At 39.8% G+C, this 17,798-nt stretch overlaps 2 protein-coding genes across 4 annotated transcripts; both read right to left on the reverse strand.

The window, feature by feature from the left end:
- Window positions 1-1,814: 1,814 nt before the first annotated feature.
- On the reverse strand, window positions 1,815-7,377 carry LOC132816521 (BTB/POZ domain-containing protein KCTD21-like). 2 transcript variants are annotated; one of them, XM_060826217.1, is made up of 2 exons: window positions 7,303-7,377; window positions 1,815-2,590 (listed from the first exon to the last, which is right to left on the reverse strand). In XM_060826217.1, the coding sequence occupies exon 2, from the start codon at window positions 2,566-2,568 to the stop codon at window positions 1,837-1,839; it is 732 nt and encodes a 243-aa protein (XP_060682200.1). In that variant the 5' UTR covers window positions 2,569-2,590; window positions 7,303-7,377; the 3' UTR covers window positions 1,815-1,836. The 2 variants fall into 2 exon arrangements, with proteins under 2 accessions (XP_060682200.1, XP_060682199.1); XM_060826216.1 differs by lacking the exon at window positions 7,303-7,377 and adding an exon at window positions 3,643-3,746.
- lipt1 (lipoyltransferase 1) lies at window positions 5,853-7,408 on the reverse strand. 2 transcript variants are annotated; one of them, XM_060826215.1, is made up of 2 exons: window positions 7,339-7,408; window positions 5,853-7,210 (listed from the first exon to the last, which is right to left on the reverse strand). In XM_060826215.1, exon 2 carries the CDS (start codon window positions 7,201-7,203, stop codon window positions 6,073-6,075), a length of 1,131 nt encoding a protein of 376 aa, XP_060682198.1. In that variant the 5' UTR covers window positions 7,204-7,210; window positions 7,339-7,408; the 3' UTR covers window positions 5,853-6,072. The 2 variants fall into 2 exon arrangements, with proteins under 2 accessions (XP_060682198.1, XP_060682197.1); XM_060826214.1 differs by having other exon boundaries at window positions 7,303-7,378.
- Window positions 7,409-17,798: the final 10,390 nt, after the last annotated feature.

A 17,798-nucleotide genomic window follows, 5' to 3' on the forward strand; every position in this document is an offset into this window, starting at 1 on the left:
TCCTTACTGATTTTCTGGCTGAGATAATCTAACTTGCCACAGAATCTGTGGTTTAGTACCAAACTATGTAGTGCAGATACCCACTGAACTGTGCCATATGTTTTACTAGAACTTTAAAAATGATTTGGTCTGAAAATTCACTTAGAAAACCAGGGTGGGAGTGGAGAAAGCTGTGAGGGTTTCAGAAGGGAGAAAGTGGCAAGGGGTAAATGGATAAGGAAGCTGCTAGCAGGAGTGTGGAATTGAACCTGCATGTGAGGGAACAGAGAGAAAAGAAAGCTGCAGGTGTGGGACAGCAAGAGGTTGCAAAAGGTGTATGGTTGAAAATGGGGTTGCAAAGAAGTGTGGGGAGAGACAATGGTTGCACAGTGGGGAGAATCAGGCTGTAAAGGAGTTTTGAACTTGTAAACAAAGGATTATTCAATTAACAGATGCAAGAAAACATTAAATCAGTAAGGTAACAAATTCCTTTGAAATTAATATACCATTTCTAAGACCGCATAAAGGATGTTGATTGATTTATTGTTGTCACATGTACTGAGATACAGTGAAGAGTATTGTTTTGCGAGCTTTACAGGCAGATTGTACCATACAAAGTGCATCAGGGTAGCAGAACATAGTGCAGAATAGTTTTATAATTGCAGAGAAGTTGTAGAGCGAGATCAACATTAACATTTGAAAGGTCCATTCAAAAGTCTGATAACAGTAGGGAAGAAGCTGTTCTTGAATCTATTCATACATGTATTCAAACTTTTATATCTTCTGCCAATGGAAGAGGGTAGAAGAGTATAACCAGGGTGGGAGGGGTCTTTGATTATGTTGGGTGCTTTCCCGAGGCAGCAGCAAGTATACAATGAGTCAGTGGGTGGAAGGCTCATTTACATGATGGACTGTGCTGTGTTCACTAATCTCTGTAGTTTCTTGTGATCTTGGGAAGATCATTGCCATACCAAGCTGTGTTGCATTAACTGCAACCTCATCATTTTGTGGAAGGTGTGTTTAAGGTGATGGATTTTTGTGTGTAGAAATTTATCTATTTTTTTAAAGAAATCTTTGTTCCTAACTTAATCCTGCTGTCTTGTAATTTAATTACTGCAAAATCTAGGAAATCAGTGCTATCCTTGTGATTTGTGGCTTTTGTAAGTTTAGTGGAATATTGCTAATTATTGAGGATATTGGCGAATTCTTCCAGTTTTACTTTGTGAAATTCCAAACACCCATATGTCAACACAAATACAGAAGGTATTGTTGCTACACAGTGTTATCACCTAATGGATGAGTTTATGAGAATGGAAAATTGAACACCAAAAATCAAGGAAATCTCAAGAGGGGCTGTCAACAAAACAAAAATGTTTTGTCCTTGACTTCTATAAAGTCTTTAACATTGGAAATATCGCAAAACACTTCTGTGGCATAATTGAACAACATACAGATCTATTTAGTAAAACAAATGTAGGGAATAAGTTGCCAGGGTAGACAAGAGTATAAATGAGATTCAGTGGTAATTCCCAAACAAAGTTATAAAGTAATCAATGATTAATTCATGGTCAAAGATATGTTGTCCGGGTGAAATGAGACTGTGCAGTGTTCAGTCAGAAACGTATGATTACACTGTTTTATTTAAAAATAAATGTACTTCAAGTGAATCTAGCTAGCAATACCGTTTTTATCCCAACAACCAAATTCAACTATTATGGTAAATTAATTCAACAAACAGGATTAATATTCATGATACTGCACATTATACATCGAGATTTATATAAGAAAGAAGGAGTAGACTGTTCACTTCTATAAACTAAAAGACTGGGAGCCCATAGCAATTTATTTTCTGTATTATCAATACTGAGTAAAATGCAGAATAATTGGGTCAGATGAAACAGAAGGAAGAGAATTAAGAAGGAATCCACCATTGACTGCTATTTTTATTACTTGATGAACAAACATATCCAGATTTTGGATTTGCCGATGAGATGGTGAAGCATAGAGGCTTTTCCAATTCTCCATTACATAATGTCTTTCCATGCCAGTTCCGCTACTTTCAACCCATTCTAATGGAATGAATTTCAAATTTTCCAGATCGCTGGCAACAGATAAATTGTCACCTTTGAAGATATAGTAGAATTTGGAACTGAGAAGCTTCAATAAGGTACCCGATGTAGAAAATACTTGAACGTTAACAAGTTTTACAGTATAGGAGCCAACATTATGTAACCATGAGTCATAAAAAATGTTAAGCATTACATTATTTTTTGTTTTAGTAACAGGGGTTTTGATTGTCTGCAAAGCCTGCAGCAGAGGTTGGATCTGGAAAAAATCAGCTTCTCTGTTCAGAAGATCCAGCTCTTGGAAATCATCTGGAAGGTCCAAGTGCGATGTTCGGAGGAAGTTAAGGATGTGTCGAAACATTTTGCCATCTCTGTCTATGAAGTAGTTTCCTTGCTGATCCTTGCTGGTTGGTAAATCCCCAATAAACATTGAGCCAAGCATCGATTCTGGATAGCGGGTTAAAGTCATTAGGGACGTGGTGTACAACATTCCCCCTACATTCAGTGTTATTGGTTCAGACATGGTGAAATCCTTAACTTAATCCCTGTAAGTAAAATAAAGAGTATAATATGGAATCCTGTAAAGAAGAGCATCTTTCAAAAAATCATCTATTCCATCTGACAGCAATAGTGCTGGATTATGTAAAGAAACAAAGAAATAGGGTCAGGAGTAGGCCATTCAGTCCCTTCATCCTTTTTTAAAAAAAGATAATGTTAGTTATTGATTGAGAAACCAGGAAAGACTCCCTGTTATGTTGTAGCATAATTACCTATAAAATGGTGAGCTTCAGCACTTAACACTCGTTACAAAAGCAGGGTGACCTTCTGTTTTCCTTTTAAGTATCATTTGGTGCCTAATTCAGAACAATTTTGTGCTGTGGATCCTTCTTGCTCACAAGTAGTGAGAGAATTACTCAGTTTCATCTAGCTTTCACTTATCATCAACCAGAACTATTCTCATCATTTAGTGTTAAGCAAAATCTAGGGCATTCCTGATCTGTATTTCTCACTGACACATGCAGATAAACTCAGTGAACTACTGAGAGAGTTTAAACTGTTTTTCAAAAAAAGCTTGATCCTATAAAGTAACCATTTCGCCAGAAAGCTGTGCTTCTCATCATAAAGCTAAACTAGGATAATCCATAAGGGATGGCCAAGCACACCTTGTTAAATTTCAAGTGGTAAACACCAGACAAGAGTGAGAAGGTGAAATATTGTAGCATTACTGAAGAAAATAAAGTTAACTTTTTAAAATTACAGATCCTAAGTTACTTTGGTTGTCAAAAGAAATTAAAATGGACACTGTGCTTTCATCTCATTAAAATCCTTTGAAAAGTCCATGTCAAAGGTATTAACTATACCTTCAAACTATGTACTTAGATCAACAAAAGACGTAGTTGAATACTCCATGAAAATTCCTGAATAACCTGTGTGTAATGTCTGCTCTTACCTTTATGGCATTAACAAAAGCAAACATAGATACACCCTAGAACACAAAAGCATTAGGATATTTTAGATCTCCAAAATATACTTAAATAGTTTTCTCTTATTTCTAAAGTTTATCCCCTGTCCCAGCTATCTCATTGCAGCAACTCACCTGATTAATTAAATTTAATTCCAAGTTTGATACAAACGGGAGTAGAAACTGAATACAAGAAATGTGTGCTGCAGGTGTTCCTTAGCTCCAATCTAAAGGTCTGCTTACAAAGCATTCTGGGAAATGTGGTTTTGCTACTACCTGTCCCAGAATGCATTTCAGATAATTTCATTTGAAAATAAACCTGCTGTACATGAGTTGTTGTCATGTCTTTCTTACCCTCAGGATACAGGCATCGCTGAAAAGCCAGCAATGTACCGCCCTTGAAAAAGTTGTGAAGCCTCTTCTTGAACCACTGCAGTTCTTGTGGTGAAGATATTTTAGGAAGGGAGTTCCAGGATCTCAACCTGTTAGTTATTGATTGAGAAACCAGGAAAGACTCCCTGTTATGTTGTAGCATAATTACTATAAAATGGTGAGCTTCAGCATGTGACAATGCTGGAACATAAATATATTTCCAAGTCAAGGTGGTGTGTCATTGGCGAGGGAACTCAAAGGTATTGATGTGTCCATGCACCATTTACCCTTTCTGTTCTAGGTGGTAAAGATCATGAGTTTGGAAGGTTTTGCCAAAGAAGCCTTGGTGAGTTGTTTTAGTGTATCTTGAAGATAGTACACACTGTTCGCACTGTGCACCGGTGATGGAGGTTGCTCAGGATAAGGTGATAGTTGGGGGTACCAATCACGGTTGCGGGGTGGGGCTGTGTTACTTGTAGCAGAATATGCAAGTTTTATTATGTTATGTGTTATCATTGTTGTTGTTGTGTTATGCATCTTTGAACCACATTTTTCTCCAAACAATGATATTGACTCCCTTAGCCACACCAATATTCCTCATCAGCATCTTACTAGCACTCATTGTCTTTTCATCTACAAAATGTTTTCGTAGACAATGGAAATGTAAGTCCAAGTAATAGTGCAGCTGGTTTCAGATCTAATTTGAAAGTACTTATTCACTACCAGGGCCCAAAATAATCCAAAGCTAATATTAAAAGTGTTATAGGTTTTATTAGAGAAACAAAATGACAGAAATAAGTAGTAATTGGATTAGCATAACTCCAATGCTTTCTAGTTAATTACTCTATTCAGGCACAATACCCAGTTATTCCCCTACCATTGTAGCTTTTTTTAAAAATCTATTCATGGGAACTTGATGTCACTGGATAGACCAGCATTTATTGCCCATCCCTTATTGCCCTAGAACTCAATGGCATGCTAAGTCTTTTTAAAGCACAGTTAAACCACATTGCTCTGGGTCTGGAATCAGACGTGGGTCAGACTAGGCATGGATGGCAGATTTCCTTCCCTAAAGCACGTTAGTGAATGAGATGAGTATCAGACTGAATCCTGTGATGCCAAGACTGACGTCTGAAGAGAGACTGGATCAATTAGAACTACGTACATGGGATTTCAGAAAAATGAACGGGAATCTCATAGCAACCTATAAAATTCCAAAAGGTCTAGACATGGTAAACGCAGGAAGGGTGTTCCCAATAACAGGAGTCCAGAGCCAGCAGTCACAGTCTGTGGATATGGGACAGGCCATTTCGGGCTGAAATGAGGAGAAATTTCTTCAGCCAGACAGCAGCAACCTGTTGAAGTCTCAGGCACAGCAAATTGTTGAGGCCAAAACAAAAAAAATTAAAAATTTGTGTGAAGAGATCAACAGGAATGGCCAGAAAGTAGGAACAAAGTACAGAATTAGATGATCAGCCCTGAAGGGCCAAATGGCCTACTTTTTTTTATTTACAAACAATTGACATATGCTTGTCATTAGTCTAGCTTTTAATTCCAGATTGTTATTGAACTCAAATTTCACCATCTGTCAAGGTAGGATTTGTAGTCATGTCTTCAGAACATTAGTCTGGGTCTCTGGATTAACAATCAAGTTACTCTACTAGCACACTTCCTTATTAAATCTGTTCATGGTATATAGATGTCACTGGCATTTATTAGCCATCCGTAAGTGTTCTCTAGAAAGTGGCAGTGAGCTCCATTCTTGAACCACAACAATCTACCTTTCAACTATTAAGGATTTCAGCTCCAACAAAAATAAATTACATTTTGCAGACTGTATTGTTAGTATTTTATATAAAAATGTGGAACTATAAATTGATGAATATCAATTTATATATCTATATATTTCAAACAATAGATATTTTTGACAAGTCCATCACCACAACCATTTTTATTTCAATATTTCCTAAATAAAATAATTTCATATTGCCTGAACCTTTTTTTATGCATTCTTTACTATCTTAGCACCATAGATTACAAGAAAAAATGTGTTTTTGTAAATGTCACCTTTGATAAAAGTTGCATAAAACAAAAACAGATATTTTTGCTTGACAGCGTTACCACCTGGTAGGTTTAGAATGCTAAATTCAAGTTTGCATGTGGGAAGTTGATATTAAAAACAAAGAGCAAAAATTACATAATTGCCATAACTTGTTCACATAGTGCATTCCATTTGGTACACAGCTCATTGTCTTGGGAACAAACCCTTAAATATGCACTCCCCAAAATCAGTGTTTCAGTTGGGCAAAATTTGTTGCCAATGAGGTCTGAAGCTAATTGGTTACACATCATGGATGGTAGCCAATCTGAAAACAATTTAATATTGCAGCTTTCAATTCTGCCATGAGTAATGCTCATGTTCAGTTCAACTTCTGCCCCAGGTAAATTATGGTCCACAGAGAAATAGTGGCTGATGCTGAACTTTGGTGTTCTTCCATAGATCCAATCCCAGCTTTTAAGCTCCTGGGTAAATTTGGCAATCCCTGGTAGCAACAAATTGTCTTTAGGGTCCACAAGCACAATTTTGCTTTGACAGCTATGCCGCCTTGCGTACTCCATTGCAATGGCATCCATCAATAGATCACAAGTAAGAGTGGGATCCTCATCACACAGATTTTTCACAGTGGCAGGTATACTGGGGGTGGCGTTGGTTTTTAGACCTTGGTGTGGAGAATGGAGAACAGAGGATAAAAGATGCCTGTTAGAGTTGCACAGCAAAGTGCAATGGTGGTAAGCAGATGTCCTTCCAATCTTCGAGGCAGTGCCCGAGATTTTAAAGACTCCGTTGAGCAGCAGGTCGTACCTGTCCGTGGCTAACACATTCAGCTGGGGTCGAATCCTCTTCAGAGCAGAGATAACCAACTCCAAGTTGCCGCGCCTATCGTACTTCTTCTTGGAGGTGAAGAAGGTCAGGTTGATGTTTCCCAGGTCGTGATAGACGGTTCCTCCCCCGCTCCTCCTCCGGCTCAGTTGGATGCCTTGGTCTCTCATGAGTTTGAGATTACATTCCTGCCAGGGATTCTGGTGGCGACCGATGACCACTGTGGGGCAATTCCTCCAGAGCAGGAGCACATGCCGGTCCCGGGACTGCACGTACTCGTGTAACCAGTCCTCCAGCGCCAGGTTCTCGTAAATATCTGTGGACGTGGATTTCAGAAGCAGAGCGCTGTCGCCCCGGGACTCAGCCAAAGCGGCCAGGGTGGTGTAGCAAGCAGGAGAGAGAGTTCTCCATGCTGCCCGGAATCCAGCATTCAGCAAGGGCATCCCACCGCTGCAAAATATAAACTAACAATAAAACTAAATGCAACATGCAAATACAATGTATCGCTGCCCCGGGAAACCGAATGTCAAAAATTGACTCACCCGATGCCCCCTTTTAAACTTAACTCTGTTGCTGACCTTAAAGCACCCTCCCTCGGCCCAAAATGCTCAGGCTGTGTCGGTCACTGCAGTGCGAGAGGAAATTGCTGATGCTCACTGCTCTTACTGTCACACATAGCGCCATCTACAACACGGAGGTTTAACACAGGGCTCGCACACTCCCTCTGGATTCTGAGAAGGAAACTTTTAGCATGTTCCCTAACTCGAAAGGAATGGAAAGGCCGGCGGAAAAAAAGAGGATGAAGAGAAATTAACAGCGAGCACTGTTCCCTAAATGTTCCCCACAGTCACTTGCTATACTTGGCCCACCTCATTCCTAAGAAATTAATAAGATTTATCAGTGCTAATTTTTCCCTATGAGCCCCTTTGATTTGCTTTCCTTGTTTATTTTTACACATGCCTTCTTGGTTCACAACATTATTTACTACCGTCATAAGCATACTTTTTTTCCTTTAACTTAATTTCTATTTTCTTTGTGATCAGAGAGCTCTGGATTGTTTATCCTATCTTTTCAGGGAATATACCTTAATTGTGCCTGATCCACCTCTTGCTTGAAGGTAGATGATTGATCAGCTCCTGTTTCTCTCAACAACTCTTACTGTTCCCCAACTCTTCTGCTCTTACATCATAACGGCATTGGTGCAACATCCTGCACCCAAGCTGAACTGGAGCAGTTAGCGACTTTGCCAACAATTTCCACCCCATCCTTAAATTCACCTGGTCTATCTTAGACACCTCCCTCCTCTTCCTTGACGTCGCTGCTTCCATCTCCAGCCACAGTTTATGGGCTGACGTTTACTACAAACCCATAGACTCCCATAACTACCTGGACTACACCTTCTCCCACCCCATTCCTGCAAAAACTCCATCCTGGTTTACCCAATTCCTCCATCTCCACTGCATCTGCTCTGATGAGGAGATGTTGCACTCCCAAGATTCCCAGACATCCACCTATTTTAAACAATGTGCTTTCCCCTCCCCCACCACCACCACTGTCATCCAGACAGCCCTCCATCACACCTCCTCTCATTCCCTGCTCCACTGCTCTAAACTTCACCCTGACCAAACATAATAAAGACAGGGTCCTCCTTGTCCTCACTTTCCACTCCAAACGTCTGCACATCCAACATATCATCCTCAAAGATTTTTGCCAACTTCAACTGGATCCCACCACCAAGAACATCTTCCCCTCCCTGCCTCTCTCTGCCTTCCACAACTACCACTCCCTTCACTAAACCTTGGTTTGTGCCACCCTCCCCACCAACCCCTGATTAGGTGCATGGCAGGTGTCTTTTCCCGAGGGTGTGGGATTTCAGGACTAGGGAGCATATTTTTAAGGTGAGAGGAGAAAGATTTTAAAAAGATATGAGGGGCAATTCTTTTACACAGATAATGGTTGGTGTGTGGAACGAACTTTAGAGTTAGTGATGGATGAGAGTACCATGACAACGTTTAAATGACATTTAGATAAGTACATGAGTAAGAAATGTTTGGAGAGTTATGAGCCATGTGCAAGCAGGTGGAACTAGTTTAGTTTGGGATTATGGTTGACATGGACTGGTTGAACCACATGATGTTTCCATGCTGTATAACTCTATGACTCTATAACTACTTTTGTTTCTTGGAATTTCTTTGAAGATTTGTTCCTCTATATTTTCTCTCTAATGGGTGATCTATAGATTACACTGAGCAATGTAATTGCACTGCTTTTTAGCTATCATTCCCCAGCTCTAGCCATATCTGAATGCTTAGCTTATACAGCATTTTGCCTTGCAATCTTATTTAGATTGGTCAGCAACTATTAAGCATTGAAGTTTTTAAGTGTGGTATCAGAAATTCTGCAACAGCATATTTCTATGCTAATAACAATGAGAATTAGCCTCAAGAAATGCTAATAAACTGAATTGAACAGTTTCCTTCAGAGAATAAAATAAGCATTTTATAATTTAATATAAAATTTGTAGGTTTTTTTAGATGCTTTTAAAAATTTTGTTATGTTCAACTGAATTTGTGTAACATGCACCAAAATCATGAGTCCAATGTTTTTACATTCAGACATTAGAACTATGCCAACTCTCTATTGCAGACTCTGTAGTCTGCTGCTTGTTCTGAGCAAGTATTCAATACATCCAAGCATATTGATTTTTTTGCAAAAATATATTTTCATAAATTTTAGGAAGAAATATATAACAAATAGTGCAATTTTGACAACTTCAATATGGTTCAGTTTATTTCTTTTCAGTTCATGAGTGCTTGCCATCACAGGTTACATTTTCGATGTATATTTCAGGTTAAATGTTCTTTGGTGGATGCAACCTAAGGGTTTTTACATGGGATTTTTCTAGCCCCTCAGTGTACTAGGTTGGGAGGACTTTAGACACTGGCCTTTCCTCATTGAACCAATGAAATCCCCCAAACTTTGATGCGTTCCTCAACACATAAACCCGTACCTTGAAATGTGCCAGTGCACAACACTCAGTCATTGAAAATCATTTGCACTCGAAGACCAGGGAGTTTCAGGTCATCCACAGAATGCCTTTCATTGAGACTCTCCAGTTAGTTGATGCTAGTTGCAGTGTGCATCATCTTATAGCATTGAGTCCCACAATCATTAGCCAATGAACCTAATTCGTCAATGGACTGGAAGGGCATGAGATTCATTGCACTTATCAACTAATGACCCAACAGGCCATCACTACATAGCCACTCTAGATTTTGAAAAGTAACACATCATCAGAATGACTAAAGGAGTTCCAGAAGAATGCCTCCGTTGCCATCAAAGGGAAGTGAAGGAAGGCTGGTAAACGTTGCCATGCTAGAAATACCTAGACTTTGAAAATCAAAAGAGATAAGTTAGTAAGTAATATACTGCTGAATCTATCAAGAAACTGATGTGAAAATACCTTTTAACTACTCCAAGAAGGAGCAGAAGCAAAATCAGAGAGTGCATAAGGTGGGAATCTTCCTCAGGACTTACCACTAATTGACATCACTCATCCTACCATTAATCCACAAGTATTCATAAACAGGAAAGAGTTCCACTCACTAAATGTCTAGCACTTGCAACCACGAATCACGACTGATGCCACAGATCCAGATATTGACCATTTAGATCCATCACCATCTCCACCATATAGAAACAAAGAAAATAGGAGCAAGAGTAGGTGATTTGGCCCTTTGAGTCAAGATTGGAGTGGTGCTAGAAAAGCACATCAGGTCAGGCAGCATCTGAGAAGCAGGAAAATCGACATTTCGGGCAGAAGTCCTTCATCCTGCTGTGCTTTTCCTGCACCACTCTAATCTTGACACTAATCTCCAGCATCTGCAGAACTCACTTTTGCCCGTTTGGCCCTTTGAGCCTGTTCCACCCTTCAATATGATTGTGGACAATATAGGTTGCACCGTTTCAAAATATGAAATTTGTTGAAGCGCTGATTGGTGGCAGACAGAGGGAACTCAAGGAAAGTAACTATGTATGAACTACAAATAAATTTGTTCAGAACTTGACATAAGCATTGGTTTGTACCCACTTTGCAGAGATTATTGCCCATTTTACTTAAGAGGTCTTTTTCACTTAAAACATCAAACTTTATGATACATTTTCACTATCCTTGAGTCACCCTCTCTGCCCAGCAAGTACTACAATATAAAATCTAGTGCACTGTTAAGGAATGTTTGCAATCATTCCCACAGTATTGACTGTGTTGTCTTTTATGTGAACCATAGGGAAGTGTGGAAAGAATCTATTCAGTCCATCACGTACATTGACCCTCTGAACAGCATCACACCCAGTCCCAGATACCCAGTCTATCCCTGTAACCCTACATTTACCGTGGCTAATCAGATAGCCTACACATCCCTGGACACAACAGACAATTAAGCATGGCCAAACCACCCAAACTGCACATCTTTGGACTATGAGAGAAAGCTGGAGCACCTGGCGGGACACAGACACAGGGATAATTTGCAAACTTGATACAGATGGTCAGAGTCGAACCTGGATCCCTGGCACTATGAGGTGACATGTTAACCACTGAGCTATTGTGCCACCCCTGTGTGTTTTATTTTGCAGTGGGCTCTTTTTCTGGTATTATTGATCACATTTTATCTCAGTGGGTATTTTGCTACCTAACTGTATTGATCCTTCAAGATGCTACCCTCTTGGGAAATGGCAATGATTGCATTATGTTGTTTAATGTCTCTTCGGGCTTTCCATGCTTGTAAACAGTTTTTAAGTTGCTGCTATGGTTGTTTCGGACTGTTTATTGTTCAGCAGAGAAAGAATTAGGTGGGTCAGCTGGATGATTCATTTTGATTGTCTTGTTCTCTGCACTTTGTGCCATGTCTCTGATTTGGAGTATAACCTCAGCATTGACTAAATGCTAAGAGAACAGACGGTTTGCCCTATTGAACCTGCCCTGCCATTCTTTCAGATTGTGGTTGATTTTCTGCCTCATCTCTATTTGCCAGGCCTTCTTCTATCCCTTGATTCCCTGAATGACAAAACCCTGCCTTTCTCAATCTTGAATATATTCAGTGATGGAACTCCTACAACCTTCTGGGATAGAGAAATTCAAAAACTCACAATACTTTTTTTTAGATTAATTAGATTATATTACTTACAGTGTGGAAACAGGCCCTTTGGCCCAACAAGTCCATACCGACCTGCCACAGCACACCCACCCAGACCCATTCCCCTACATTTACCCCTGCACCTAACACTACAGACAATTTAGCATGGCCAATTCACCTAACCTGCACATTTTTGGACTGTGGGAGGAAACCGGAACACCCGGAGGAAACCCACACAGACATGGGAAGAATATGCAAACATTCCACACAGTCAGTCGCCTGAGGTGGGAATTGAACCCAGGTCACTGGCGCTGTGAGGCTGCAGTGCTAACCACTGCGCCACCGTGCCGCCCACTTCGAGTGAAAATGTTTTCCTCATCTCAGTCTTAAGTGATTGACTCCTTATGCTCCCATGACCTGTGAGAACCAAAGTATTTAGCATCAAGGTTCTTTCCAGAAAACATTCAAGCTTGGAGAATCTTACAAGAACTGACTTAACTGATTTTAAGTCCAGTGTTGATGTCTGCACTAAACACTTCCTTAAGTTTAATGTCACCAGTCTCTCGTGTAAGGGGATTATTTTTATGAACTCCAAGGGGGAACCATAAACCAAAATAACCAAATTTACAGAAGAACCCTCAAATGAGGAATTTGGCAACAATGTTTCACGTCCAGTAGTTTTAACTTGAGCACGAATCCGAAACAAAGCAACTTAACATTAATTTCCATGCAAATGATATTTTAAACAAAAAAGGGAATTTCACTTTAAATGGTTAAAACAACAAAAATATATCTTTCATGTCACAAACATCTGCAGTACTCCTTTCAGACACGTAACACTACATAGTTGCACAGTTTCAACAACTGTTCATTATACAAGTGGGTTGGGTTGGGAGTCCTACCAGCTTGCACCTCCTAGTTTCACAAGAATGATTGTCATCAACAAGGCGCTCTTCAAAAATCTGTCTCTTCCTTGGGTTACAACAATTTTGCTGGTGTAACTTCCCAGAGTTCCTTTTCAACTGACCAATCAATAATATTTGCTTCATAGTCATAGAGTCATACAGTTATAGACTCACACAGCACAGAAATAGACCTTTGGTGAACATGTTTGCTGAACATAATCCCAAACTAAACTAGTCCCATCTATCTTCTCCTGGCCCATATCCCTCCAAACCTTTCATAGTCATGTATCTATCTCAATTGTAAACCCAATTGTATCTATCCCAATTGTGCCCCATCCACCACTTCCTCAGGACGTTCATTCCACATGCGAACCATCCTCTGTATAAAAAAATTGCCTCTTATGTATATTTTTAAACTCTCTCTCCTCTCACATAAAAGCTGTGCCCCCTTGTCTTGAAATCCCCCATCCAAGAGAAAATACAATGACCATTAACTCTAACTGTACCTCTAATTACTTTATAAACTTTTATCAGGTCGCCTCTCAACTTTGTATACCCCAGTGAAAAAAGTCCCAGCCTATCCAGCCTTTAGTGTTTCTGAACTATTCATACAACCTTCCAAGTTTTAGACTTTATTAGCTAGCTCACAGAAAGCTTCCAAGAGCTCCTGTCCCATTTCAGAAAAGCTGACTTTTTTTCTGAGAAAGATTTGCTTTAGTTCCTCACGAGAATTCAGTATTCCTGTTCCTGGGTGGAATATCGTGAATGCTTGGGAATAGGCAGGAAGCTGGATTATGGGGGAGTGCAATTGTATGGGATGTCAACAATCAGCTTCCCCAAAACAGGACAAAGCTTAGGAATTAATTTTTCTGTATTTTATACATGAATTGAGTTTCCTGCGTTTTGGAGAGGCTTTTGCACACATTTTCACTTTGTCATACATGCTAATTAAAAAAAGCCAACTGTTTGATGAGGGGTTTCCTTGCAGTGACGATGGTAGCAAGATGCTTCAAATGGTGGGGTTTGTGCTGTCTACTGTCAGGTATTGGGAGGTTAAACTGAAAGCTTTGGGTAGTAGATGGACAGCAACACTGAAAGGGGGAATGGGGTGGGGTAGGGTGGGTGTTCCAAGGTAATTGGTGATTTTAAGGAAAGGAATGCCTATAGACAATTGTGGAATATTGATTTGGCCAACTGAGGGTTAGGGATTGGCATGAGAATAATCATTGTTGTGCAGGGAGTGCATGGTGATGTGGTATGAAGTCATAGTTCACAAAAGACAACAGGTATCTCCCACCATTAGAGAGAGACAATTGGATTTGTACAGCTTGAGGGTAACCTCTTCACAACCGTGGGGTAGGGTGAGGAGACAGTCAGCACAGGGACTGAATCTGCACTGTTGACTTTATTCTGCATCACCCTCCATTATCCTAGATGCTCTCTATCAGCATTCACCCAATAAGTCACCTGGGATGGTTAGCTTAGTTGGCTAGAGGACTAGATGGTGATGCAGAATAAAGTCAACAATGCAGAGGAGTTTGGCATGGTAACATTGGGTGGGTGAAGAGTACATGGGGTGAGATGGTGAGAAAATGGGTTGATAGTTGATGGTTGGTATCGTGCACTATTCTTTCAACCTACAATAGTGAATGCAATCCTTCATTAATGGCAAACACACAAAGTGGAAGCAGGGGTGGGAAGAGTTACTGGTGTGTCCAATAGTTTATTAAAGAGACACCTAACAATTATGAGTTAACTGAATGAGAATCATGCTCAGATGTGTTCTCCTCCCTATGGTCCTCCCCTGAAGACAGCAAACTCTTGGATCTCATTCTAGTAAAATTCCTTGTAAGGTCAGGGGATGGGGTAAAGTGTGCATTAAAGTTTATCTTCTGTGAACTGAGGCAGGAAGAAATAGGAGAAAGGGATGAAGAGAGGGAGGTGATAACTGCATGAGCTCAGGTCTGGAAGGGGATTAGCAAGGTCTGAGGGAATATACTAGACTATGCAGGGAACATCCTTGTGTGAGAATATATGCTCAGAATGTTTGTGGAGATCAAGAGTCATTTAAAAGACAGAAAGCATCTTACTGAGGTTCCAAAACTCAAGGATAACTGTTGCAACCTCAAAGATGACACAATTAGTGCAGAAGGTGATGGGTGGCCATGGGTGTCATATGTGGAGGGTGGGTGTGCGGGCATCATTGTGCTGAATTGAAGTTCTGAGGATCCTGTTCAGCTTGCCATGGTGGATAAGGAGGAAGGGTATCTTGATGGGAGAAATTCCAATAGTGAATGGAGGCAGTGTATATGGATATAGCTTCCATTTCCCAGTACTATGTTTAAGTCTCCTTGTACATGGCTGTATAATTTGGAGGAGAATTTGTCTGTGGTCCTCCATGATGGACTTCATTGTGACAGGGTGGGGAGAGGCCGGAGTTTGATCAATGTTAAGTGCAGGCCTTCACTTTGGCAAAAGTCTTGTGGGTCAGATCAAGTACTTCAAAGAAATATGCTGTCCAGATCTGTTCCAGCAATTTGTTCACAGGTTACTTCAGGGAGATGTGATGGTGAGTCAAATCAACTTCTCTACTGTGCAGCTGAGGAGGAACTTGCAGTGGGTGAGCAATGGTCAGGCACAGCAATGGCCAGAATAGCAAGAGGCAGCAGCAACAGAAGGTCAAGTAGCAGGATGCTGCCAACCACGGGCAAATGTCTGAGAGGCAATGCTGGAGAAGGCTTCTATCATAGGTTTCTGTCACCACATGTGACAGCTTGTTCACAAAGAAGGAACAAAATGCAAAGTGCTTGAATGCACATAACCATTGAAGCAATTAACAAAATAAGTACAATACACATGCTTAAACTGGAATCAAAGATTTATTGAAATTGTGTTCTACTACACAATTATTAAACACATGATCTTGTCCCTTTAGAATTTATTAATCTTTATTTTCCTACTACTATGCCTACGTACAGGCCTGACTGCCACAGCTGATGTAGAGGCTGCTATAACATATTGTCTGAAATGACCTGGGAAATGTTAGTAGTTTAAAAAAGAACAGACTAAAGAAAAACAGACTGAGCATGGATTAACTATTTCTATAATTTGGCAAACAACACTTTTTGTTTTGAGCCCACTTGACTACTTGATTGGAATTTGAAGACTATTCTTAGAAGAATTGAAGTTTCCCAAATACATGTAGTTCAGAGTTAGCAGGATAATGAGGAGAAAAAGAGAGGAATTAAGGAATTTTATTGGGAGAAAACTCACTTGTGGAAAACTATGGTCAGTTGGATATTCTTGGTTAAGAATTACTTTCACCATCTTTATGTTTACATAACTGATAACCACAGTTGTTGTTATTTTATCTTTTGTTATTCGAGGATCCTCATCAGAAGAATGCAGATTTGTACCGCTGATTTGAACGCTAGGTCAATTCTAATGCCCAGTAGAAACCAGTTAAATAAATTGAATACAGATGGATCAGTAAGCAGACAGCACACTAGGGAACTGCAGAGTAATTGAAATATAATCAAATAAATTGCCCCCATAAATCATTTAAGATGCAGACATCCTCTGGTAGTCCAAGGCTTACAGCACACCAGCCTGCAGAAGGGCTCCTGAACAGGAACAGTGCATCCTCCTAGGCCTGGGGCTGATGGAGTTAATGGGTCACTGGCAGAGAGGAGATACAGCAAAGGGCAGCTAAGAAGCCATGATCCACTGTTGTAGATAGTCGGTTTAGGAACTTCAAATGCGATGGCTCAGACTGTTCGGGTGATTTCCTAGAATGAAAGCACTTCTATTTCCACCTGAGCTTGCTTATCTGGGCTTAACTGATAATGATATTGCTCTGCTGGTACTGATTCCTAGATCATGCCTGACGAGCATAGTACTTCCAGGTGTATCTCTCCAGATTTCCTTAGATTCCCTAAGAAGCCTTACCACATCTTCCCATTGTTCTTTTTTTAAGGATAAAAATACACAGTGTCTAAATGTCCCAGCAAGTTAGCATTTGCTAATTAAATTGTAGGAGGTTCACTTTCTGAACAATCCACCCTCCTTCTACTCCACTCTTATCTCTGATCTCCTCCACTACATTTACCACTTGGCATTTTTGCTCTTTCTTATCTTCTTCTCTAAAATAATATCATTTTAATATATTTATGTGACATAACCAATTCTTCTTCCAGCAATCAGGAGTATTTACCAGATAAAACCAGTGTGGATCACTGAATTTCATTTTTAGAGGTCCCTCTGTGTAGGTAAAACACTAAAACTTTGTCTTCTTTTTGAAATATTCCAATTGCAGCATGTCCATTCTTTCTTCTTTTCCTGTGGAGTTTTTGGTTGTTCCCATCCCATGGGTGCTACCAAACACTGAGGATTCATCTTTTTGTATTAAAAACCTTTCCTTAATTTTAGTGGGCTTCTTATTTTATGTCTATGGGTCAAATAAAATGGACTGAACCAAGTAGATTCATTTGGCTAACACTTTTTTATTCTTTGTTAATAAGTCCTATCCTTTGTCCAGATGCTGTGAATATTCACAGCAATACATCTTAATCATTGTTTTCAGAGTTTATTGATATCTCTCCAAACATCCTCACACTTATGGATGATAGCTAGTATTGTTTGATATCTAAATTGCTGATTACGTCCTGAAAAAAATTAGTCATACAATCAGACCAATGTTCGAATCATATTTTAACTGGGAGTCCATAATGTACAAAAAAGTATTACTTTTCCAAAATACCTTAGCTGTAATTATTCTAAAAAGGAGCTGCTTCTGGAAATATTGTTATAATTATAAAAAGATAAGAAATAGGAAAATGAATAGACCATTTGGCACCTTGCACCTGCTCTACCATTCAATAGGACCATTGCTGATCAGCTATTTCTCATGTCCACAATCATGCCCTTTCTCCATAATCCTTGATTCCCCTACTGATCAAGAATCTATTTTCCTCAGCCTTAACTATACATGAGAACTCTAGC

This window comes from Hemiscyllium ocellatum, chromosome 6, assembly GCF_020745735.1.
Source record: "Hemiscyllium ocellatum isolate sHemOce1 chromosome 6, sHemOce1.pat.X.cur, whole genome shotgun sequence".
Taxonomy (NCBI): Eukaryota; Metazoa; Chordata; class Chondrichthyes; order Orectolobiformes; family Hemiscylliidae; genus Hemiscyllium; species Hemiscyllium ocellatum.